This window comes from Falco naumanni, chromosome 3 (assembly GCF_017639655.2).
Source record: "Falco naumanni isolate bFalNau1 chromosome 3, bFalNau1.pat, whole genome shotgun sequence".
NCBI classification, from domain to species: Eukaryota; Metazoa; Chordata; class Aves; order Falconiformes; family Falconidae; genus Falco; species Falco naumanni.
In genome coordinates this window covers 101,488,466-101,513,379 of record NC_054056.1, presented here as the reverse complement: position 1 = coordinate 101,513,379, position 24,914 = coordinate 101,488,466, and the positions used below count along the sequence as shown (strand labels likewise).

At 43.0% G+C, this 24,914-nt stretch overlaps 1 protein-coding gene across 1 annotated transcript in view; it reads left to right on the top strand.

The window, feature by feature from the left end:
* The window catches only part of EXT1 (exostosin glycosyltransferase 1), a 181,575-nt gene extending 158,080 nt beyond the window's left edge, over positions 1–23,495 (top strand). Inside the window, exons 3-11 of the mRNA XM_040586450.1 lie at positions 1,548–1,655; positions 5,122–5,241; positions 10,249–10,381; positions 11,717–11,835; positions 12,545–12,640; positions 15,354–15,443; positions 19,165–19,325; positions 20,298–20,469; positions 23,011–23,495. Coding sequence (XP_040442384.1) covers positions 1,548–1,655; positions 5,122–5,241; positions 10,249–10,381; positions 11,717–11,835; positions 12,545–12,640; positions 15,354–15,443; positions 19,165–19,325; positions 20,298–20,469; positions 23,011–23,196 — 1,185 coding nt within the window. The 3' untranslated portion in view covers positions 23,197–23,495. The remainder of the gene's footprint in view (positions 1–1,547; positions 1,656–5,121; positions 5,242–10,248; positions 10,382–11,716; positions 11,836–12,544; positions 12,641–15,353; positions 15,444–19,164; positions 19,326–20,297; positions 20,470–23,010) is intronic.
* Positions 23,496–24,914: the final 1,419 nt, after the last annotated feature.

Here is a 24,914-nt window from a genome sequence, read left to right as displayed (position 1 = left end):
GCTGGACACTTAGGTTTAACAACTGAACCCCACACCTGCTGTCAGATTTGAGATCCAGGTTCTGGACAGTCTCTTACCTCTGTGCTCCTACTCAGATTGATAGCCTGCAAAGTGCTGTTCCCTCTCCAGCCTCTTCAGAGGAAGAAGTGAGACTGGCTTATTTAGGATGACGAGTCACTTCAGATCCTTCTGAAGAACACTGCTTAGCTATTCTCTTATCTGGGACACAAGTCACGCAGCTTCTGTTAGATACATCATCTCAGAAAAAGAAAGCAGGGAGCGTACCTCACTGTACAGAACTTGGAGGCTCCAGGCTGATGATGATAAAATACAGGCACTGAGTTTTTTCTTAGCGGCCTGGTAGTAGAATTCACCAATTATGATGAATTCCCAATTTCTGCCTGGCTCCAGGGTATGTTGAAAGACATAATCCACATTAGTGGAATATTTTAAACATAAAACACATTGCTAAGTGTTTTCTGGTTGGCTTTTTTCATGCACTAATGTAATTTCCTTATGAAAGATCACAGTTCTTTAGACATTATAAGCACTGCTATAATGCAGAGACTTGACCAGTCTAAGATCCTGTGTGTCATACATGTTACCAAGGAAGGTACAGCAGTCTGAAAGGATCCCCTTTATACCATCGTTTTGGAGGTATGGGGAGATCCAAACTCTAGTCTGAACCAAATTCAGAGCACTTAAGCTTGACTTGATGCAAAGGAGACTGAACCAGAGTACAGGCTCATTGCATATTCTCTGGTAATAGGTTCTTTCATCACATCAGGAGGTTTTTTTGTTTGGTTCTTATGTTGTGATCCAGCTGACTGGAACGTAGTGGTGATCATTTGTTTACAGAAATACTGCCCTATTTACTGAATATTCCCAAACTTGCTGCTGTGCAAAGGAACATGTGCAACTCGTAAAAGATTAAATAATGTAGACAGATCATACTGGTATGAAAGAGATACTAAATGTGTATGCTTTTTGTTTGTTTTAAGACAGAAAACGATTCTTATTTTTGTAGACAGGTGATGACAGATGAGTTGTGTTTGTGCATTTGCCTGTGTTTGGAGAGTTCATATCAAACACGATAGGGAATTCACTCTGTGGGAAAAGTGCTCTGGAATTAAATATGATCTATATTTTCGGTAGGGTTGTCTTGCAATGTATAAAAACTGAGGGAGTTACCTCCTTGCTGAATGGTTCACAAAGCAGCAGAGGTGGCCATCATTTTGTATTAAATTCTCTGGTGTTACATCTGCAGCATTTTAACAGTCCAGCCCTCATCTGGCAGCATAAGCACCAGATTTCAAACGCCACTTTCCATGCAAACCCCACCTTTCAGTGAACGTGCATAAGCACAAAATGGAAAACCATCAACATTTGGGCTACCCTCCTGTGGCCTCTAGCTTCTGCTGTTCTTTGCCCTGTTGCCTTTCCTGAGCTTGTACAGAAAACAGTGATCGTGGTGTTGGTGCAAACCTCAAAGCTTGCCCTAACCATCGGGTACTGCTGACAACTGTGATGCCTCTGTGTGCGTGCAGGCTGCCTGTGTCCCGGTTATGCTCAGCAACGGATGGGAGTTGCCATTCTCGGAAGTGATTGATTGGAACCAAGCTGCCGTCATAGGCGATGAGAGATTGTTATTACAGGTAAGGAAAAGACCGCAGCCTTCAGCGGATCAGTTGATTATTGCTGCTGCCATCTAAATGGACGGGGAAGATGAATCCAAAAGGTCAGGGCTGTATAAGAATTTTTATCATGAAGGGATTGTCTGTGTCACATCGGCTATGAACTCATTTAATATGACATCATTCATTTTTTGACCTGAAGGTCATTGCAGCCACCAGGCCACATTCTTAAGTGCATGAGACTCTGATTTTTCCTAAGAGCATGAAATCTCTTCTGGTGTGGAGCACCTGGATGCCTCTCTGAAGCAGAGCTCTCCTGGACTGTGTGCTTTGATGAGAGAAAACACTTGAAGGCAGCGTCTGCTCTAGTCTTTCAGAAATAGTTTATCCTCAGGCATCTGTCCCACCAGCGTTGTGTCTCTGGCTGGCAGGTACTGAAGGGATTCCTCAGAAAAGCAGGTACTTTCTCAGGCAGGAGTTAACACCTAACAGTTTTGTGGGAAGCATCATCTGTCCCTTTTCAGTTGTCTAGACCGTGTCACATGGCTTTCTGAAGCAGCATTCATGTCACTTATTGTTAGTCTCCTTGAGATCATGGAACAAAAGCAAGTTGAGAAGTTAGAAATACCATGCCACCTTCAGCATCTACCTTGGTTTTAAATTCACTAGATTTTTTTTTTCTGTTTTCCTAGTGGGTTTTATAGTATAAAAACATTCTGTAAAGTATGTGAAGAAGTTGATGTTAGGAAAAACTCTTGAAAAATTCATTTCCCCAAAATAGCATTTGATAAAATGCCATTGCCCAGCATGAAGCTGAGATCCACGAGATCTGGCGTAGGCACTAAGTAGCCACTAAGCGGGTGGTTTTTTATGGTTAAATTTAACTAATTTCCAAAGTGGCAAGCTATAGTCATCCACAGAGAGAAGCCTTCAAAAGTACAGGTGTCTTGGCACCCCAAAAACGAAGTACCTTTGAAAATCTTGTTAGATGCCTATTTACATGTTGGAAGATGTAAATATTTGTGAAGAGCTGGCCTAGCAAGCCTTGCAAAGTGCTGCCTGTTCTCCTTAATGTGATATAAGCTGCAAATACAAAAGGGCCATTTGATTTTTGCTTCGGTGGACAGCACATTTTTCTGAGCAAAATTATTTCTCTCTTTAAATAATAATAATTTGCTGATCTTCGTGCTTTCCGGTAACATGCTGTTCGTTCTCTTCACAGCTGCTCCCATATTGAACAGCTACTGCACCGTTATTAACAGTGTTTTTAAAGAGCTGGCAGAGGGCCTGAATGTCTGCTCTGGGAAATGTTTTTGTTATGTTACAGTTTTTCATTTCCTGTTTGAGAGCAGCTCGGATGTTTTTATTTGCATATTCTCCTCGTCACAGTGCTAGGAGAGCTTAATCCAGCCTTCCTGCATTTATTTGTGCAGGGTGGTTTTTCCCTTCCCCCTACTTATTACTGAAATGACCTTTTATTAAGACGTCACCCATTCTAATAATTCCAGTGTAATTCTGTCAGATTAGTATTAATACATCATTTTTCCCACCTGTCTTTCTGGACAGGTCAGTTAATAACTAAAAGGCAAATGCAGTTAAAAAGGAGTCTCTGATTTTTCTTTCTGGTTGTTGTAACGGAGGAGGCACCAAGGCTGCTTTTTAGCCTTGGCACTGTGTTTGCAGGCACTCACAAGCATGGTGTGCGCTGTAAAATCATAACTTCTTTCAGTAAACCTTCACAGTCGGAGCAGCCTTCCCTTTCTAAAGGTGTAGTTGGCAATGAGTATTGCTTTTATTAGGTGCTCACACACGTACGCACACAGGCGCAAGGTTGCACATAACGCAATGAAATTTTTACGTTTATAGAAAAAATGCAATATCAACACTGTGAAGTGACTTTGATCTTTCATTTGCTGCTGATAATGATAAGATGATTAATACACATTTATGTACAGCCAGTACAGATAATGTTCATTATCCCTCTGCTTATTGGAACTTACTGGATAAGTAATGAAAACAAAGAAAGTTCACCCCAAAAGATGAAATCTGATGGAGTTATTTACTGCATCACATCATGAATAGTAATGTAATTGATTAGAAAAACATGTATTAATACATGTTTTTAGCTTCTATCTTTCTTACTAGTTTTACAGGGAATTTGATGATGCTCGTGGAAATTTCTTTTTGTATCAATTCTTAAAATCTCTAATTTTCTTCAGGAAAATGTTTCAGGAAAACTTGTTTTGGGAGCATGTGAAAGCAAATAATGATCACTGCAACCTCTCAGAATACTTTAGGAATAAGCAACGTGTGTTCTGGTCAGGAAAGGGCAGGATGTGGTGGGGTGCAAGCAAACTCAGAATAAGCTGGGATCTGCAAAAAGCAACACACTGCTCAGGTATATGCTTTTACAACTAACGACTTAGGTAAAAGATTTATGAGAAACGAGTGTCTGAGAACAAGGTGGCCTAATTTGAAATCACAAAAAGGTAGGCGCAAAAACACAACTCTTCTTTCCTACTAAAAATGAACATAAATCAGCAACATCATAGATGCCTTTCTGGTGCTGTGAGTAGCCCTTGTAATTGAAGAAAACTGCAATTACATTCCCTTGATAATGTCAGTTTACATTGTCAAACCAGTGTACTGGAGGCCTTGGTCAATGTCCTAAGTTAACGACATGTACATATGTTAGTTTCCTTCCAGTCTGGATGAGGGACATGGGAATGGGGAAAGATGTAGAAGTGAACCCTGCCCATCAGATCCAGTGTGCAGTTAATTTTTTTGATGGGAAAGCATTGCAGCAGGGCAATTTGGGTTTTATTTGCAAGGCAACTTATACCAGAATTAATGTGTTGATTTAATGAAAAGGAGGGAAAAAGAAGCAGTGTTTTCCCTTGTGAATAACAGGTGTTGTGGGAGGCGTTATTCTTTTGACCCCCAGCAATTAGTAAAACACAATTTGATCCACAGGCTCCCAAAAAGTGGAGTCTTGCTTAAGACATTGCTATGTTTTCCTTAGGGCACTTAGTGTTACCATGCTGAGGTAAATGCAGTTCCAGATCCTTTTAATACACTTTGAAAGTGGCGATTATTGTTGGACTCTCAAGACTTGCAGGTACTAGTTTGTTAAAATACTAATCCATGAAAAGCTTTGTGCATAAGGGATGTAAGGAGGAGCTCCTTGCTGTGCCATGGCACAGTGCTGGCTGGGGAGAGGGAGCTTTTGTTTCCATAAAACAACCAAAACCTAAAAGAAAACAGATAAAAAAGAAAATTCATATATTCAGTACCAAAGGTTATAAAGGGTTGTGTCTCATTCGTTTTACATCGAAGCTTTAACTGTTGACACACGCATCTCTGTCAGACAGGAGTGCTGAAGCTGCGCAGCTTGCTAATAGAGGAGAGGGCTTGTCAGCAGCATATTAATTTGATGAGACTCCGTTGTTTTCTGAAGCTTCTGACTATATTACATCTTGTATTACAGATTCCTTCTACAATCAGGTCTATCCATCAGGATAAAATCCTAGCACTTAGACAGCAGACACAGTTCTTGTGGGAGGCTTATTTTTCTTCAGTTGAGAAGATTGTATTGACTACACTAGAGGTAAGTAAAAATTGTCTGGGACCTTGCTGAACAGCGAGGTTTCCATACCTGTCCAGTCGCTCCTGTCCTTGCTGGCTTCGGACCTTGGTTTTCATGACACACAATTGGTCAATGGGAAAAAAGTTTGTCATCTAGATAAATTTTCTCCCCTAAGGAAATACTTTCTTCATTATCAGAATCCACATGAGAAAACTGACACAGTGAAAAATGGGAGCTACAACACATGAAAAAGCTGTCATGTGTGATCTTGCCTTCGCAAGGCTTTGTGGCTTATGAATCACTATCCTTGTCATTGGTAGTGAATGTGTTTCTTTAAGAAACCTTGCTGGAATTCATTTTGGTAAAAACGCTACAGTAGTGCTCTTCCTTGACCATCCCTTAGCATTTTGATGCCTTGTGATGGGGTTGTTGGTCTGGCTCAAGGAAAAGCGGGGGCTTGTAAATCACTGTGTCCTATCTTCACACACAGGATAAGGGATGGGCCTGATCATCCATATAAAATATTAATAAATAATCATAATTAGACTTCTGTTAAACAGGGAGACAGATGATCTCAAGTGTGGAGAGAATCCTTTCTGAATTCAGAGTCAGAGGAGAGATGAAAGGCTCTTTAGAAGTAGGGCCCAGGCTACAGTTTCAAAAGCAGATTTCTCTTCTAATTGTTTTGCAATTTTGCACATAAATTTTTGACACACTTTTACCACTGGAAGTGGTTCACTTTGTAGGTGCGAATGCATTTGTTTTATGCTAATGCTTCTGCAATTGCACCCTTTCTTGTGCACAGTAGTAAGGCTCCACGTTCTTCGCTGTGCTTGCTTTCCCCTGAAAACTGCAAATGAGTGCTGCTGCCTGCAGTACAGGTTGCCTGTGGCGGATCTAACTCCAGCTGCTGCAGGACAGTCCCTTAGGCTTTTCTGTGCCAGTAAAGAAAACCAACCAGGGAACATTCTCAGAGCTCCTGGCGTAGCCATCCTCGCAATGCTCTCCTTGCCCTTGGAGGAGCTTGTCTTCATCTGTGCTGCCTGTTGGGAACTGCTCTGCATCCTCAAAACTCCCCATAAGTGCGGATGAGATAGTTATAATTATCACAGCCCATGCCAGGATCAAACTCACAAAGCTGGAAGACCGTGTGCCATTGCTCACAGCCTTATTTACCTGTATTCCCAGGGACAGTCAGGGTGCCTCTTGGACCATCTGCCCCTTCCCTGCGTGCACCCTGTTATTGTGAGGGATTGCTAAAAGGAGAGAGACGCACGGCTCTCCTCACTGCACCTCTCCTGCCTGTGCTGGGGCTGATCTTGAGGGGACATAACCTGCAGTCCCCACAGCCTTGGTGTCCATCACATCAAGCTCCAACGCTCACAGATGTGTCTTCAGTGCTGCTTTGGGACACGTTGGCCCATGTGGCCACAGGTACACAGGGGACAGCAAAACCCTTAATAAAGCTGAAGCAGCTGAGCAACCAGCGATCTGGAGTTTCTGCTTGGAGGGGAAAAACTAAAGTGAAAACAGAAATCTTCCTAGAAGGTTTAATTTAATGAAACTGAGTAATGCATGCCTGGTGTTGAAGTTATGTTCTGGGATTTTTCATTTGTTTGCGGGGGTGGTTTTAGTTTGAGGTGGTTTTTGTTTATTTTTTAATACAGGACTCTCAGAAATTTTTGAGACAGCTAAGAGGGATTCTGGTTTTATGAACAGATTTATGAACGTTTCAACTTGCCTGAGTAAAGTCCTGAGTTAACTTTCCTTAGGAAAGTAATAAACAGTTACAGAAATAAAAATAGACAGAAAATAAAAAAAAAAAAAGTTGAGAGTGATTTTTAGTGTCTGAAATCTACAAGCAGATAATCTCTTCTTAAAATCTGATGCCTGCAAATAAATTCCTAGCACGATTATTTTTTTCTGGTGGATGTTATCCGTATTCTGTTGTGACACTGTTGTGTCAGAATGCTCTGATGATGCTAGGTATCATCAAGATAATCACTTGCCTGCTGACTGCAGTGCTGGTACATGTCCACATATGAGGATATCGGTATAGAAAAAGTATCCACCCACTCAGATGTCTGCAAGGACATCACAGCTCTCTCTGCCCTTTATCCTGCACACCTCTGAAAGCAACAAGTCACATTTTAAGGTCCTTGATCTTCTCACGGCATCTGGTGGCCTAAGCCAGACAGCTCATAGCCAAAATAAGAGGTTTGTATCACTTGGCCATCAGCGCTTACTGCAGGCGCAGAGGGAGTGCCCAGTGCCGTGGCCATCGTGTGGGTCAGGAAACTGTTCGCGAGTGTCTGCTGCAGGCTGGTGAGTGGGAACGCTGGCAGCGCAGCAGTGAACTGCTGCAAACACCATCCAGATGCACACTGCAGTGTATCTGCACTTTTTTAGCTTGGTCTTCTCTGAAAACAAACCTAAAACTTCCCTAAATCTCTGTGAAGCATGCTCAGTCCACTGCTTGGGAAGAGGAGGGGAGAGGGGTGGCATAAAGTACAGACAAGAAGTGTTTGCTTCTTGGCTGAGGCATGTTGAGAAGCATCAATGATTAAGGCAATATGTGAACTTCTTGAAGTGTGAGGATGAGGTGGACAAAAATATTGGACTAGTAATGAATTCCAAAAAGAAAAGGGAGATCTTGCTAGAGATCCTAACCCCTTCCTTCTCTTATTAAACTTCCTCTCATGCCTCATCATTGGAGAGGCCGTGTAGCTGCTGTCTGTCTCTGCAATATGTGCAACACTATACACTCTGCATTTTAATTGATTGGTCCTCCATGTTATCTTTTTGTGTACTTTTCTGTTCTCTTTCTGCCAAGTGGTCTTTTCTCCTCTCTATCATGATGGACAGCTAGATTTCTTATGTAGACCAGGAGTGTGATAAATTAATCTTCCGTTTGTTAACTGTGATAAATCACCGAGGCCAGCTCCCCAGCCCGGTGCGGAACTGTGCTGGTGAGATTTGTGTGCCTGACATGCACTGAAGGCTGCGTGGCACCCGGGGCCTGCTCTGTGTTAGAGCTGTGCTAGCTCTGGGTGCACCGAGGCAGCGTTGAATGCGAGCCATGTGTTTCCCCTGCAGCCTTGCTGGCTACCAGCACGGTGGAAAACTCCATCATCTGTGAAAACCTCCTGACCATGTAAATTTGCAGACTTCTCCTTATCTGATTATGCCCCAGTTCTGAGAAAACAGGATGAAGGAGCTGTAATATTTAGGCGTTGTGGTAAACACTCAAAAATACATACTTTCTAGGTTCTGTCTTTGTTTAGTGGCATAAACTGCAGGTGGAGAAACAGCAGTCAGCATCTTTTTTTCCTCTCCCCACCACCATGCACAAGATCTGACAACTGATGCACCTAATTTTCCAAACAGAAAAATTCAGATGCACTCAGAAAAAAAAAAAAAGTTAAATTAACTTACTCCTGTGAGTGAATTATTGCATATTATTTATGGTAATTGGCTGTAGGCAAAATTAAATTGTAGACAAGCATGCAAACACCTAACATTTGCCCCTGTTTAGCAGTATATGTGTTGCCACCAGCAGTGGATGGTCTAGCGCAATGTAACTGGTGTTATAATGGTTTTTTGTCATGGCAATCAAAAATTACAGGACAACCACTGCTTGTGGCAACACTTATTCATGTTCTGTATTGACCAAATGTCCCTGAACTCAGCTGCTTACAGAGATTTTAGCTTGTTTAGACTCCAACAGCTGCTTCTGTTCAGCTTGTGTTGGGTCTTTTTGCTTGCTTTTAGTTTTCCTGTGCTGTGGGTATATACGTTCTTTAGTTGCATAGATTTTAAGGCCAGAATGAATGACAAGGGATCAGATTTAGTCCAGCTTCAGAGCCTTAGATTTTCACCCAGATATGCTTGTGTTAAGGCCAGAGACATCAGGTTAGGCGAGCCAACGTGTTCTTGGCACTTGAGCCCTGTGCAATACATGAACCGCCATTTATGTGAAATCTCCTTAGCTGATGACAGAACATGAGCTGCAGAAGGCGGCAAGGTGATCCTGCTTAGCTGACGTAGGCAAAGTTCTTTCCTCACCACCCTCTGGCCCTTTGCAATGTCCCATCTCCAGACCTGCCAACCTCTGATGCTCTGAGGGAAGGCAAATCTATAAGAACATATGCCCAACAGCGTATTGCACTTAGAAAGCTACATCTTATTTGGAGGCTGAATTTGTCCAGTTACTGAGTCTTGTTATGTCTTTGCAGCAAGTTTGAAAAAGCTCCCATTGGTATAAGAACCACTATGGCTCTTGTGTACAGGCATCTGATGTGAATTAACTGTCATTAGTTTGTAAAACACATATCAATTGTATAGCTTTCTAACTTTTTTTGTGGCTTGCGGTATTCTAGGTGGTAAAGTAGATGACTTAGCAATCCGTTTTGACCTTTAGAAATCTAGAAATCTGCGTTTGCAGCCTTCTACAGAGACAGTAGTTGCCAAAAGATCTTTTTCTGTTTCATCCAACAAGGAGCTGTTATAGAACTGAGATGATGTATCTGAATGCTAATATCCCTTTATAATTAAGCAAAAATGAATAATTAGTGCAGCCTGATTTGCTGAAAGTCTTTGTGGTTTTGAATGCTCTCATTATCTCAAAATAATACCTAGCTTTGTAATGCTATCCTCAAATAATTATCTTCTGTTAGTTCTGGATAGTAAAACTGACATTGAACTAATCAGGCTTACAACTGCTAAGATACTCTAATAGACAAAATATTTGACTTGAAATACAAAATGCAATGAATTGCAAGGTCCCCATGTCCAGAGAGGCTAATGAGGTGTTCTGAAACCTATTGCACAAAGCCTGAGGTGCTGAAGTGGTGTCAAAGTGTGCAAGTTCGGTGTCATTTTAAGAGAGATTAAGCAGGAATGTCTAGTAATTTGTGTGCCTCAGCTTTTTGCAGAATGGGTGATGATTCCAGTCAGCTGGAGTCCCTGAAGCTTCTACCGGTGAATATTACAGTCTATTTAAAAATCATTACCTCTCTTGTTTTCCAGATTATTCAGGACAGAATATTTAAGCACATATCACGTAACAGCTTAATATGGAACAAACATCCTGGAGGGTTATTTGTACTGCCACAGTATTCCTCATATCTGGGAGATTTTCCTTACTACTATGCTAATCTTGGTGAGTGAATCCTTGCTATAATCTAGAGGTATTTGGAATGTCTAGTGGAAATTTGGAATTTGATATTTGAGTAGCTTGGGCCAAGTGACTTACCATTCATTTCTAGTTAATGGTGCCTTTTGTTTATCCTGTCTCAATCTTGCCTGCCCACTGTAGACTGGAATGTCTCTGACTCATCAACATGCATCACGTGCCTCTCACTTGCAAAGATTGTTTTAAAAAAATCTATGTCTTTTCATACTTTTCAGTTGCCAGTAATTAATGTCTGAGTTGCTGACCCATTCGTGGCCCAAGGGGACATAAGAGGAATAGCTTTTTGCTTTCTTTGTTTATTTGTGCTTGGCAAATTGGAAAACTGGTAATTTACCCATGACACTTGTTATTGGAGTGCATAGCTGGTATGGATTTATTCTCCATACTATGTGTCTTCATATGGATCCCACTAGCAGGAATGAATAGGGCTTAGGTCCGTGGCTTTTTCCTGAAGTGGAACTTAAACAATGACTTCTGCAGGGGAGTGTGCCTGCATGCTGAAGTGATCCTGCTTACCAGACTGCTGCTACTTTTGGCTCAGCCTGTGCCATCCCACTTGTGTGGATCTGTACTGCTTACCTGCTAAAAATGCACAGTGGCCACGTTAAAAAGGGAGGAGAAGTTTTCTGTGGGAATTTTGATGAAAAATGACTGTGACCCCACACAGATGAATTTAGATGAGATTGAGAGCAGTAATGAAGGGTAGATGGCAGTAGGATCTGTTACTTCAGGCAGAAAAGGAAATCGTAGTGAGACAAAAACGTCAGAATGGAAGGCAAGGATGCAAGCAGAATTAACAGTTCAGGAGGTAATTGAAGATGCATGTGGACAGGGATCAACCCAGAAAGAGCAAAAATCTGAGTCTGTAATGGAACGGAAGAAACTGAACAAGCTTCTGGAAGCTGTAGAGATAATCTGTAGAAAACATCAAGCATCCAGAGCCAGGCAGCAAAACAGAGCCCGCGTCAAGAAAGACATTTAGTTGAACAAACGAGATATCAATATGATCTGTGGGACAAACTGAATGAAAGAAAGAGATTGCAGGACATCTGTGGAAATACTGAGCAAGAAAAGGCAGTAATTGTGTTGGAGTCAGGGATTTCAGAGGGCACGGGAGTTAAAGGGAAGTGTGATCTCCTCTGAAGCATCTGGTATCCTACTATCTGAGACGAAAGGAGGTGGTCTAAAAAAACATGGCAAGGTTTGCATTAAGTGCAGATTATTTTTCCATCTCCAGAGTCCTTTAATCTGTACTAACCGGGGCAATTTTGTCTTTACTGAACACATATCTCTTCACTTCAGGTCTGAAGCCTCTTTCCACATTCACTGCCGTTATCCACGCAGTAACTCCCCTGGTTTCCCAGTCTCAGCCTGTGCTGAAACTCCTGGTTGCTGTAGCCAAGTCCCAGTACTGTGCACAGGTAAGCAGCGCTGTTTGACTGTCAGTCACAAGGGAGACAAAACTATTAACCCAGGAGTGAAGAGCCTACTGATGTCAAATCTTCTCAGTCCTGTTTTAACCCTGTTTTCAATTCTGATGTTTCTTTTCTCTGAGATTTCTACTGTCTGTGACCTGCATGCACGGCAAACAAAAATTCTGAGTGTAGTGGGAGTGGAATAGAGACAGTAATTAAACCCCTTTGTTTCACAAAGCAGGTTGAACAATGAATGCACTTTAAAGATCAGGATTGTGTGCGTTGCAAATTGCAAAAGGATGTCTGTGCCTTAAGAGCCCCGATGTGATCTTCCTTCCTGCTGCCGGTGGCTCTTTGTCTCAGCAGTGCCAGAATTTTGGCTTGTCTAAAAGAAACCCTGGGGAGTTCAGGAGGAGCACCCTCTTGCAGTGAAGTGTTACAAGTGGTTTAGCCTTTAATGAGAGCCAAAGTAAATCAGTGACAACTGTATGACCTGGCTGAGATAGACTTCCTGAGTTCCTGTCCAGCCTATACTTGCCTGTGAGGATGTATATTGTAAATAGTCAGGATGGGTGAAATTACTGTAGGAAGTGTTATTTTTAGCTGTTGATTTTGAAATTCCTAACTGGAATTTAACATTTCTGTCTGGAGATCCTTAGGGTTTGAACTGCATTGCCACAAAGGTCTCTGATCATGGTCCGATACTGTCTTTCAGATTATTGTTTTATGGAATTGTGATAAACCCCTCCCAGCCAAACACCGCTGGCCTGCCACTTCTGTGCCTGTCATAGTCATTGAAGGAGAGAGCAAGGTAAGTGGAGAGAAGCATGGTGAAAGATTGCCTGTATTCTCCAATGGGACCAGAATTTATTTTTCTAGCCGCTTTGGTGAAAGCTTTGTAGTTCCCAGCAGTATGAGAGCTCCTTTCTATTCCTTGGCCTTTTGTACCAGCTTGGTCACGGATCTGTGTTTCATGCATGAGGCCCATGTTCTCAGAAATCATCAGCACGGCAAATAATGCCATGAATCTGAGATTCACAGGTGGGACCTAGTTTTGAAATGTGGCCCCAAGAGTAGGTAGCGCTGACCGCGTCTTTGGAGATTTCTGTCTGCAGGTGCATGAAAGCAGTGATGCAGCTGGATTCATTGAGTCTGAGCAGTCAGATGCAAGACTTGGGGGTCAGCTGTGGACTCAAAAGCAGAGGAAGAGATGAGAATTAATGGTGTTAACTTCCCTTTGAAAAGTACCTTCTCTCATGGCCTTGTAGGGTACTGCTGCTGGTGATGGGATCCCACCACCAAAAAAAAAGAACGAGGCAAGGGACACTTGCCTGAGAACAAAGTCATTGTGTCATCTCTTGCTGTGCAACACTTTGTTTATACTTCCACAAAGCTGAAACAGACACCACCCAGATAAGAAAAGAGGTGTTTTTTTTTTTAAATCCATGCTGAAGTAGATGATTCCTTTCCAAACGCAGGCCTTGCATTTGATCGAGCTCTAGACCAAGCTCTGCATTTGCAAAGGGAACTTTTAGTTGCTTTGGCTGTACAATGCTGTTTTGAATTTATAGTCCCGTCTTTGGTCTTTTCCCCCGGTCACCTTAACAAGGGGAAGGTGAGAGCCCTGTGAAGTTGGCAGCTAACGGTTCTTGCGTTAGCTAGCCATGTAAACAGTATCAGGAGAGTTGCTGCAGGGCCAAGAAAGGCTGTGGTGATTTCTGAGTCTTTTGAACATTGTGTTGTTTTTTTTTTTTTTCTTTTTGGAAAACTTTCAGAGGTGAGATAGAGGAGAAAATCTCTGACCAGTTCTACAGTGTTTGTAGAAATTGGCCCCAGGCACTGTTTAGATTACAAATGAGTCTCCTGAGTACACAAAGGTGTGTTTATAGTGGACAGTCTCTTACCTCTAATATCCCAACACAGGCCAAATGGTTTCTTGCACGGAAAAGCTGTTTGTTTGGACAAAGCTTGCAGAGCCAGAGCAGTGCAATTCAAAGGCTGCACAGAGGGACTCCTTTTCATCTTCAGACTTAACTGAAGCGTACTGGCAGGCAGTTACTCCGTGCAGGTGATCACAGAGGTCTGCCTTTACCTAACCTTCACTCTTCCCCTGAAATCACGATACATTGTCACACCCATTTTACAAAAGGGAGCTTTAGCTACGAAAACAAATGCATGGGTATTCCCGACTGTTGTACTATTTGACAATTTCACACGGTCTGTAAAAGAGCTGGGGTGAGAATTTGGGTCTCCCGCTGACTACTTGCTCTGCTTTGCCTTAGTGTAAGCAAAGCAAAACGATCAGCCGCTGCCAGATTACCCTTCCTCACAGCCCCTGCCTCCCTGGACCGAGGCCATCGTAGCAATGAAGGGATGCTCTCCAGACAGGCACCGTGAACATCGTGATTATGGAGGCAGAGCTTTCCCTGAATCAAGGTGTAGATTCCAAAGAGTTGCTTCCAAACTGATTACAGGGGACTCAAAAGTGACCATGTCCATTATGAGGGATGTGTAAAACTTCTCCATGTCCCTGTTTCCATACAGTGATTTCCTCCTACTGGGCCTGATCTTTGTAATGTTTTCTTGGCATAATAAATTGGAAAAGAAGTCTATTAACTAGCCGGGCTATTTTCCTGGAAAATGAGGGAAACAAATTGTGTTGTGTCCTTGTTACTGTTCATCAGTTCTCAAGAGGTGCTAATTAGTCTGCTAAAGAAACCATATGGATTCTCATTTCTTGCTGTTGTTATCTTTTTGATCCTGCTTTCCCATCTATTTCCTTTTACTTTGAGAACTGTGCTGCCATAGTTTTTAAAAGCTTATTCTCCATACAGATTTTTATATATAGCTGTATCACTTAAGAATGTGACATTCTAAAATGCTACAATACCAATATAATCCTTGATGCATGTGAAGCTCAACTGATACACATGTTCTTTATCATATTCTCCTTTCCTGATAGAGAATGTTGCACCATTTGGCAGCAGCTCCCTATGGATACAACAGCAATGCACAGAGATGGAGCTGTACCACTTTACAGGAGAACCATCCTGGCAGCATAACGTCCTTCACACACAGCCTGGACTGCTTGGCTTCCCAGCTGTGTACCCTTATGAATGCTGCAAAGTCCTTCTCAGCATTCATTATCTTTGATCCTCACACTCTGTAGGAGAGCAGAGGGACAGTCCTAGCTACCAGGAAAGTGTCATCCCTGAAGAAGCTGTAGGTATATGTAATTCTCAGTACAGACCATTGCAGTTTGTTGCAAAAGGAAAGCAGCCTGCTCCAAAGAGGGAGGTCTGTTCAGAAATTACTCCTCAGGTAGAACTTGTAGGCTGACTGCTGGGGTGACAAAAATGACAGTCTTTCACTCTTGAGCTGAAGTGTCCTTTCCATCAGACAGAGATATGCAGTGTACCTCAGACAAGAGGAAATAAGAGTGAGGAATGAAATAAAGTATTTCCCTTGGAAAGAGTCCTTCAAGTGATTTTTTTTCCTCCCTTTCCTGCCTTGGATACCCACAGGTTATGAGCAGTCGCTTCCTACCCTACGACAACATAGTGACAGATGCAGTGCTAAGCCTGGATGAGGACACCGTGCTTTCAACCACTGAGGTAAGGGTCCCTGTCGGCCTGGGGCTTTGCTTGGTTCCTCAGCTCAGCCTGAGCATAGCAGACAGGCTCTTCTCATGGCTTTGCCAGTGAGCAAATGTTATAAGATTTTCTGCTACGCTCCTCAGATTTAATGTGTTGCACTTGTTTCAGCAACCCTGCCACTGCCTGCCATCAGAGGAGCTTTTCGCCCTGGTTAATTGGCTCATCATTAGCATATGGTTCTTCCATTCCTTATTATTTTAGTAACATAGCTGCAGGCGGGTGTAGGCAGCCAAGAGCAGTCAGCTTTAATACTCTGTTCTCACTTTTCTGATTGGGGTAGGTTTTTTTCCCTCCACATTATCAGTAGGGTGTAGGTGGGGAAGGGAGGGGTGTCAGTAGCAGGGGACTGCTGTCGCTCCAAAAGACAGCATTATCACCCTAATGCAGGATTTCACTGAGGAATGCTCTTTCACCATTGTGTTGCCCCATAAAATTGGAGGTCTTTGCTAGTTTAGGTGTTGGAGTGTTTGTGCCAAGAGCAAGATAGCTCTAAGAAAAGAAAAATACTGTAGAAAACCAATTTTTACAACTGGGATGAGTATTGATTTCTGGAACCTCTTCCTGAGAATCACAGGGGAAACAGATGACAGTTTATATAGAGTGCAATATTTGGGAAATACATTATTAATGATGTCCAGGGAACAGCTTGAAAAACTCGATTTTTCTTTTCTTTTTCCCTTTTTTTCCCCATGTTCATGGCCATTCCCTTCTCCCCACTTCACCTTTATAAAAATGTCTTTTTGTCAGCGGTGGGGATCTTTCACTGATGCTACCACTGCTTATGTGTCAGTGAAGAAATGCCTAACATTAGTCACCAGTCACTGCTATATACCCTAAGACGTCACTGAATTTCTTCTAAATGGATGAGATTGCAACTGCTCTTCTCCTCAGTATGGAGTCAGACTGCTCCAGAAGGAGCCACGGTAGCCCTCTTTTCCTGCACAGATGGAATAAGTAGTTGGCATTGAACCTATTTGATCCAAAGATTATACCTTGGTAGTTTCTGCTAGATGAGGAGGAATTACAGCTGCTGCCAAAGCACATGTGTGCAAAGCCCTGCATAGCCAGAATGCCCCCAAACCAATAAAAGGCATTTATCCTAGAGCTGGAGTTCCTAAGCAGGTTGTGGCTCAGGATGAAGGGTCCTGTCTCAGCTGCCCTGGGGGCCATGGTAAGATGTCTCAGGGACTTCATTGCACTGAGGTGCTATTTACAGCAATCCAGCCTGTGGATTCCATGAGGATTAGGGGCTTTGTTTTGTTTTGACTGGTATTTAGTCATCATCCAAACTTTGGAGTCATTCAGGCTTCTCTGGAACGCGTATGAAATAAAGTGTTTCTCATTCAGCTTGGCCATGTTTTACCCCAAAGATTCTGAAATGCAAATATTTGTTGTTGTGTGAGACAACATACACATTTTTTTCTGGCTTCTTCCCTCCTGTGAGCAGCTTGCAGCTGATATTGCATGTTTGCGTGGTGGGTATAAGCTCTACGAGACCCATGGCCCCCGTGCTGCAGAGAGAACCAGCTGTCCAGCTCCTCCTAGGATCTGCCTCGCAGCTTTGGCATGTCTCTGCTGGGGTGCCAGAGTCAGCAGCTCTCTTTGGTGGCTCTCTGTGAAGAACTGTGGCCTTTCTGTTGCTTCACTTCCCCCATCATACAACTTACGCAAAGGAGCAGCGTGTTGAAACACTGACATGGAGCGTGTGGTGTGAAGCTTCCCTTGAAACTAGCTGCACATGGGTGGTCGTGGCAAAGCCTCAGGGCCCAGAAAAGGCAATTTAGAAATGTGGTCAAACACGATCACGTTCCTGTTGAGAGGAGCAGTCACCAGGCACATCCTCGGCACTGTCCGGCTCTTAAAGTAATAAAAGATTTTCTGTTCACAACAGAACAGCACATCATTGCTCTTTTGAGAGGAGCTGTTTCACACGCGCAGAGGGATGTTTGCGTGGGAAGTAATTAGAAATCAGCTCGGGTCAGAAGTGATACAGGGGTTTAAGAGACTGGCAGCCTGGTTGGCTTTTCCTGCTGATCAGCTGAGTGTAATGCTGCTGGAATTTATACAGGATGAGGGCTGGGGCAGGGAAGGCAGGGGGGAGGGTAATAAAGAGAGTTTTCTTTTAGGGTAGTTGCTTTAGCGTATCTCCCTGGTGCAAGGAGAGATACTTGAAAGCGTAAGTGAGGGCACTGAGTGCAGCTGCTTTATTATTTATTTAGTTTGAGATTCTCAGACTTCTCTAAAGAAAACAGATGTCACGTTTTATGGGAAAGGCCTTTACGGGGGAAAAAACCCTTTAGTTCTTTCATGTGGTATTGATTTGGATGAGATCAGAACTATCACAACGGTAACTGGCTTGTGCATATTGTCTTTCTAGCTGGCCTCAGATTCCTTGAAACAACTTGAAAGAAAATAACCAGTCCCTAACTTTGTGTTCCAGTACATGTGCGACTCTTCTGTTTCATAAAAACACTTGTAAATGCGAGAAGTCTGACAGTAATCACACCAAATGTGACTGTTCTCAGAGCAGCTATTCTTTATCTAACCTCTACACCCTTGACTTTGGGTAGGTGCTTGGAAGGTTTTTCAAGCATTTTTGAACACATTTTTAGGTCCCTCTGGTCCTGGAAGGAACTTGGTGTGTAGTGCAGAAACAAAGCGCTCCTTTTTTGGGGTCTGACCAGGACAACTACACTTGTCTTTAGCTCTTTCTAAAATGTTGGTCTAGCTTGAGCTCCAAAATCTAAGTTGAAGTGGAGGGACTGCCAATGAAATTTACAGCACTAAAAATCTTTCCATACATATTTTTACCATACTCCTTTCAAATCTAGTGCTGAGAAGCCTTCTGCAGACAACCACAATCTTCCCTTTACTAGTGTCACCAGGAATTGTTTGGTGGGATCCTGGGGAAGCAATGGACTGTCACCTTTTCAATTCTCAGAGATCTGAGTTATTAAAATAGTTATGGCAAGACAATAAAGTAAAAAAACACTCAGCAGCATTTGATATCTTCTTGTGGCTCATTCACTATCAGTCATTTTTCTTAAAGTATAGGCTCCTAAAGCCATTTAACTACACAGGAATCTTACCTTCCTCTTTATTAAGCTATATGTTTAACCCTCTTGGATGTATAGACAGTCTTAAAAATATGACCTGCGTGATCCTCAAAGGCACAAAGTGGATGGAAGATATAAAAGGACTCTGCACTGATTGCCTGTTTTAATCTCGCTGAGTCACCCTTATAATTTCAGGCATTTGACTCCTGATTTTCCAAGTTTTAAGAGTACTGAAATCATAGGTGAGATGCACAAAGATGTGCCAGCGTTTCAGTTTATTGCATAGCTATTTCCACTCTATGTTGCATCTAAGTATAGATACGTGCACCTACACCCATTCTTTCTGTAACTGGAAGAGGTTTGATATGTAAAGGGCAAGCTTGAAAATGTTAATGTAATGCTGTGATGCTCTAGACTCCCTTTAACAGGAACCATTAAAATGTGCATAATTATAGGGCAAAATGTCAAGCAGTCAGCTTAATTTACTGATGAATACATAGAATTAATGTTTTGCAACAGTTCCAAGATTTTGAATTACGAATTACTGGCAAGGTAATATTTTGTTTTGTTGACATTTGTTGAAACAGTTTCAGTGTTCATTTGGCCTGTGCCTTTGTCTGCAGGTGGATTTTGCCTTTACAGTTTGGCAGAGTTTTCCAGAGAGGATTGTAGGGTACCCTGCTCGCAGTCACTTCTGGGACAACACTAAGGAGAGGTGGGGGTATACCTCCAAATGGACTAATGACTATTCCATGGTATTGACAGGAGCTGCTATTTACCACAAGTAAGAACCTAGAGCATCTGTTGTCCTCCTTCTGTATGAAACAAAATAGTAAATGGGGGTGGGTGTGTGTGTGTGTGAAGAACATTCTTCCGGGGAGGGGAAAAAATGGAAAGATAATAAATGGGTTTATTTTTATGGGGTAATAATTTAAGTTCTTGGTTTAGCTCTGGGGATCTGGTAATCATTATTGCGCTTGTTGGGTCTCTTTGAAGTCACTTGTATTTTGAGGCAGTCGGACTGCTCTTTTTAACATCAGGAATTACACACTTCAAAGAGTTCCCGAATTCATTAAGCTGCTTGGCTGAATGGCCTGTAGCATAGCAGAAAGGAGGTTACTTCCAGACCAGCTCTGGGTATGTGTTGGCTGACAGCTGCAAACTGCAAAGTCTTCCTGCTACTCTAGAAATGTAGCACAGTGGACATGTCACAGATCAACATATTGCAGCACATTGGAGAAAACCCTTGTTGTTAGGACTTCAGCAGACCAAAGACCTCTCTAGATCTTAGGAGAAGGTCAGCAAATTCTGGAGTATCTAATCCACATCCCCAAAAAGGGATATGTAAGGATAATCTAAGCACAGGAGTAGGCCAGTTTAATAGAATTCTCTCCAGCTGAACAGTTTTGAAAGAAGAGGGGGAGGATGGATTCATCAGTGTTGTCTATCACATTACAGCAGCGTAGTGCTCTCTTTCCTGCTACTCCATTATCTTGATACTTAGATCCGCATTATTTCTTTCAATGCAGTTACAAAAAAGACGTATGTTTTGTTTCTCCATTTGCGCTGTTTACTGTCTTGATGAGATGCTCATTTGCTCTCCCTTCCTTTTGGAGGATGAGACCAAAGAAAAGAAGTGGTATATCCAGAGTTGAGTACAGAACTTGTTTCTCAGCTGAGGCAGAAATTTCCTGAAGTCTCAGAAGTCCCTGAAAGCCCAGTGACTTGTATTAATAATGCTGCTGTTGATTTCCAGATATTATCACTACCTGTACACTCATTACCTGCCTGCCAGCCTAAAGAATATGGTGGACCAACTGGCCAATTGTGAGGACATTCTAATGAATTTTTTGGTGTCAGCTGTGACAAAATTGCCTCCAATCAAAGTAACACAGAAAAAACAGTATAAGGAGACCATGATGGGACAGGTATGTATCCACAGCACGTTTTACCAGTTGGGATGTATTGATAATATGGCAGGTTTATTTCTAGGTTAGGCTTACAGAATGATACACTTCTGTCTGGTTTTTTTTTTTTTCCAGTTTTTAGTTTATCAGGACTGTAAATAGATTTAGATATGCTTATTTTAATGAAGGAAAGGGTGAAATGGCAAACATTTACTGTGGATGACAGCTTCTCTTCATAGTTTTCTCTCATGGTGATCCCAAACTTATGGAACTAATGATTGTGGTGACCAAATTTCAGTTAAACTCTAGTCTTCTAATTAAATATTCTAGAACTAAGACCTAGCCATGGAATGCTAGAAACAGAAGTAAATTCTAGAAAGGTTTTCTATTTTTAATTATTATTAATTAATATAATGTACCAGGCTATCCCTGTGCTATTTTGAAGTCTATAGTGTGATTCGAGCACTGACATTGGACTGTCACAACAGAGGTAATTTGTGATGTTCAAGCGTTTTCCCCAGTGAGGAACATTTTGTCCCACAGTGATGACATCACTCACTAGCAGCCATGAAATACTTGCCTTAGATCCCCTTCCAGCTACTGGATAAGCACTCGTTGTTGCAGAAATGGATATACCTTCTAGTAACAGGGATACATGGTAGCCTGGGGGCACTTTTCCTCCTGCCCTGTGTGAGAGAGCCATGGGAGGAACAGCAAGTCCTGCAAGACCTGCAAGTCCTAAATAACCTCCCATCTGTGCTGCCACAGTGTCTGTGATCCTCACTACAAACAGTGCCGTGATTACAAGGGGGCAGGAGAATGAAGGGGCCCTCTATTTTCCCCTCACATTTTCTCCTATTAGCATCACTTGGATCTTTGACTGGGGAGTGGCAATGCCAGTTGGTAGACTCCTTTATCTGTACGCCAGTGCACTTTCATCTGAGGTGTGGGTAGCATTCAGCAGTTCTGACTCATCTGGGTACCCAGAAGACACATGGGCAAGAAGGTGCCATCCAGAAAGTACCTATTGCTTCCAATTTGCACTTCACCTCTCCACAGGGCTGTGCTTTGGCTGTTTGGCAAAGTCTAAACATTCATTTTTCTTCTTGTAGCACGGGTGACTTGAGTCAGCCATGAACTATAACTCTCTTCAAAAGACAAGTTGTTCCCGCAGCTTTGGGAAATGTAATGGACCATGTTCATAATTCCTTGAAAGACAAATAAAAAATTAACATAACCTCAGTGTGTGACAGAGATTAATAGTCATATGGAAATGCACTGTTAATGGTCAGAATGTCTGCTATAATCCTCTAGCAACAAGCTTTTGCTTGGTCTTTAGCAGCTTAGTAATAATCAAGGATCTGTAATCAATGCACATTATAACCTACCACTTGAGCTAAACTGGACAGGCCTTGGACAGAGATCAAGTCCGATTCCACATTCATTTGGCATGTCCCTGACTTTATCAGTTTCTTCATGTTTTAATTAACATACTTGGAGTTTAGGAATTTGTATTTGGTTTTTAAAGTGTAGTGGAAACATAAGGAAAGAAGAGATATGCGTGAGCAGTGGCACAAAAAATTCCTGTAGGTTCTCAGCATTCATACTTTATCTTAAAGAATAGTTTTATTATGTTTATTAAGGTAGTTTATAATTATATATTCAGAGCTGTTAGAGCCTTATCCAGAGATACTGACTTCCATAGAAATTACAGCTGCCCGAAATTTTGGAAAATCGGGCCACAGTATTTTGCGTGTATGCATGCAAAGACCATGGTCTTTTCCTTGGGTCAGTGTGCATTGTGATCTAATGTGGAACTTCAGTTAATTTTCTCTATCCATAAGGCAGCATTGTCTTAGGCACTGGCCTCAGCCGGTGGGATTCTTGGAAGCACCCTGCTTTTCCCAGCAGGACATCTACACGCATGAGTAATGCCAAGCACATAAGAACTTCTGAGCTCAGTTACAAGCCAGCTGAAATTGCTTGTGTATAAATTTCTGCAGATCTGGACTGCAAAAGTGCATTTTTCACCTGTGAAACTGTAATAATTGTAACGTGGTTTCCTGCTATGGCTGAAGGCCATGGGCAGCAGCTGGCCCGTGCTTGGATGTGCACCTCTAAGGGAAGGCCATGGCCTTGTCTTTCCTGGGGTTTTTTTATGGATTTGTTCTATCTCTGGAGTAGCTTGAGGATTTTGGGGGAGGAAAAAAAAAATAGTGAGAGCTGGGGTGAAGTAGTTGCTGGGAAGCTTTTTGGGGTCTGCTCACAGGTGTCGTGCTCAGGGTCAGGCTGGCCTATGGTCACACACGGGGTCACCACACCAGATTGCCCTCAGCACTGTTTGCAAAGTCAGGGTGGCCAGCTCGCCATCGCCAGCTCCTGCTGCGGGCCCGGCGTCTTCCCCTGGGTTTGAAACCCCTCACACAGCTACTGGGGGCCACACCGCTGTCAAGCCCCGGGGCTGCTGTGCAGCATGGCGTCAGCCCAGCCGCGGCGCCGGCCCTGTCCTGCCGTTCTGCTGTGCCACACTGATGTCTGATTTCTGCTCTCCTCTCCGCACAGACATCCCGGGCCTCACGCTGGGCCGACCCCGACCACTTCGCCCAGCGGCAGAGCTGCATGAACACTTTTGCCAGCTGGTTTGGCTATATGCCGCTGATCCACTCTCAGATGAGGCTCGACCCTGTCCTCTTTAAAGACCAGGTCTCCATCCTGAGGAAGAAGTACCGAGACATTGAACGACTCTGAGGAGCGCTGCCCAGGGGGCCAAGCCGCCCCCGGCCCTGCGCGGCCACCGGCACGGGGAGCCAGACTGTGCCGCCACCGGCAAGCGCCCGACCCGGCGAGCAGCGTCCCAGCGCCGGGGCTGCCCTGGCCCAGACTGCGCCCCACCACCCGGCAGGCTTCTGTCGCTCAAGACTAGGTCGTGTACAGTTTCATTATGGAACATTAAATAATTATTTTTGAAATGATTGCTATGCAGGTTTAAACTTTTTTAATGATCAAAAAAAAAACTATTAAAAACAGAGTTCTTTCTTTAATCAAAATTGTGTTGGTTGTGAATATTTCAAAGCTGCCGTTTCTTTCTTTCATGCATTTGATTGTCAATGCAATTTTCATTCATTTTCCCATGCAAAGTTAAACACTTGAATCTCATGGGGAGAAAATGCAGCAGGTTCAGAAACAAACTGAGCACAAACAGGACAGAACCGAAGTATTAACTTTTCTCATTTATTGCTGACTTTTTAATATTTTTTTCCTGTTTTCCCCACGCCAGTAGCAGCCACTGTGGCAAAACTCCTTGGGACGAATGGAAAACTGGAGAACCCCCAACGAGCCAGACGGGAGTGTAGATCCTTCTTGTTGGGGAAACCATTTGTAAAGGCCATCAGCCTTGCCTTGAAGGGAGAGAGGAGCAAACCAGTGACATGGAGCACAAGGAGGGCTCCATGCACAGCAGGGATGCCGTGCCAGTTGTGTGTTCTGGTAGGAGAGGTGCATCCCGAATGGCCCTGCCCCTGGGTGAGCGCCACAGGGGCAGTCAGCACGGCCAGCAAAGCCTGAGTAAGTCCCTGCTGCCCAGGGGCAGCGGTGCTGCTTAGCCACGCACAGCAGCTAGATTTCTAGAAACAACTCTGTCCTGAGGGCAGGAGGGGTGTTGGCAAAAAAAGAAAGCATGTTAGTGCTTGCAACACAGGAATTTGGCCTGTAACAAATTGGTTTATTTGAAATCAAAGCATGGGCTTCTCTTTTTTTTCCTTTTCTTGTTTTTTTTTTTTTGTTTTTTTTTTTTTTTGGAAGTGCAAATAGGTGGAGAAATTCCCTCCTGGAGGTCTGACACCTGAAGTAAAGTGTGTGGTCAGACACTGGGTACTGGCAGCAGTGGGTGCTCCCAGGCATACTTGAGGCAGTATAACTTGGACAAAAAAACCTTCCCCTGAAGTACTGGTGTTGCTCCAAAATGGTTTTAGCATTTCAAATGGAAGTATTTTTAAATTGAAATATTCAAGTTGTTTATTTCTCTGTAGTGCTTTGCTTATTTATGTGTTTCTTTACATTGAAGAATGAAAACAAAAGCAGTGATTTGGGCCAGAAGATGCCGTTCCAATTTGCTAAGAAAATAAGCACTTTAAAACTGTTTTGAACTCTCACATTTGATGAGGTGCATTTGGGGTGCTCTGTAACAATCATCACCCTCAAGAGCTCTGTTAAGGTCACAGCAAGAGGGTTTGCTGCCGATGCCCAGAAGACCAGCAAGCCTTTCTATACCTCATTCCTTTGTAAACAGGCGGTCCGGTAGCAGGTTTGAAGAGTAGCTGGAGTGCTAGGAAGGGTGGACCAGCATTATCACCAGTTTAATTCAGGCTCAGGCACTGATTTATTATGCAGCTTTAAGCAACTCCCACAACTGAGGCATGCCTCAGTTTCCTCATTTGTAAAAGTAATTTTGTCTGTTGGTTGTAGAG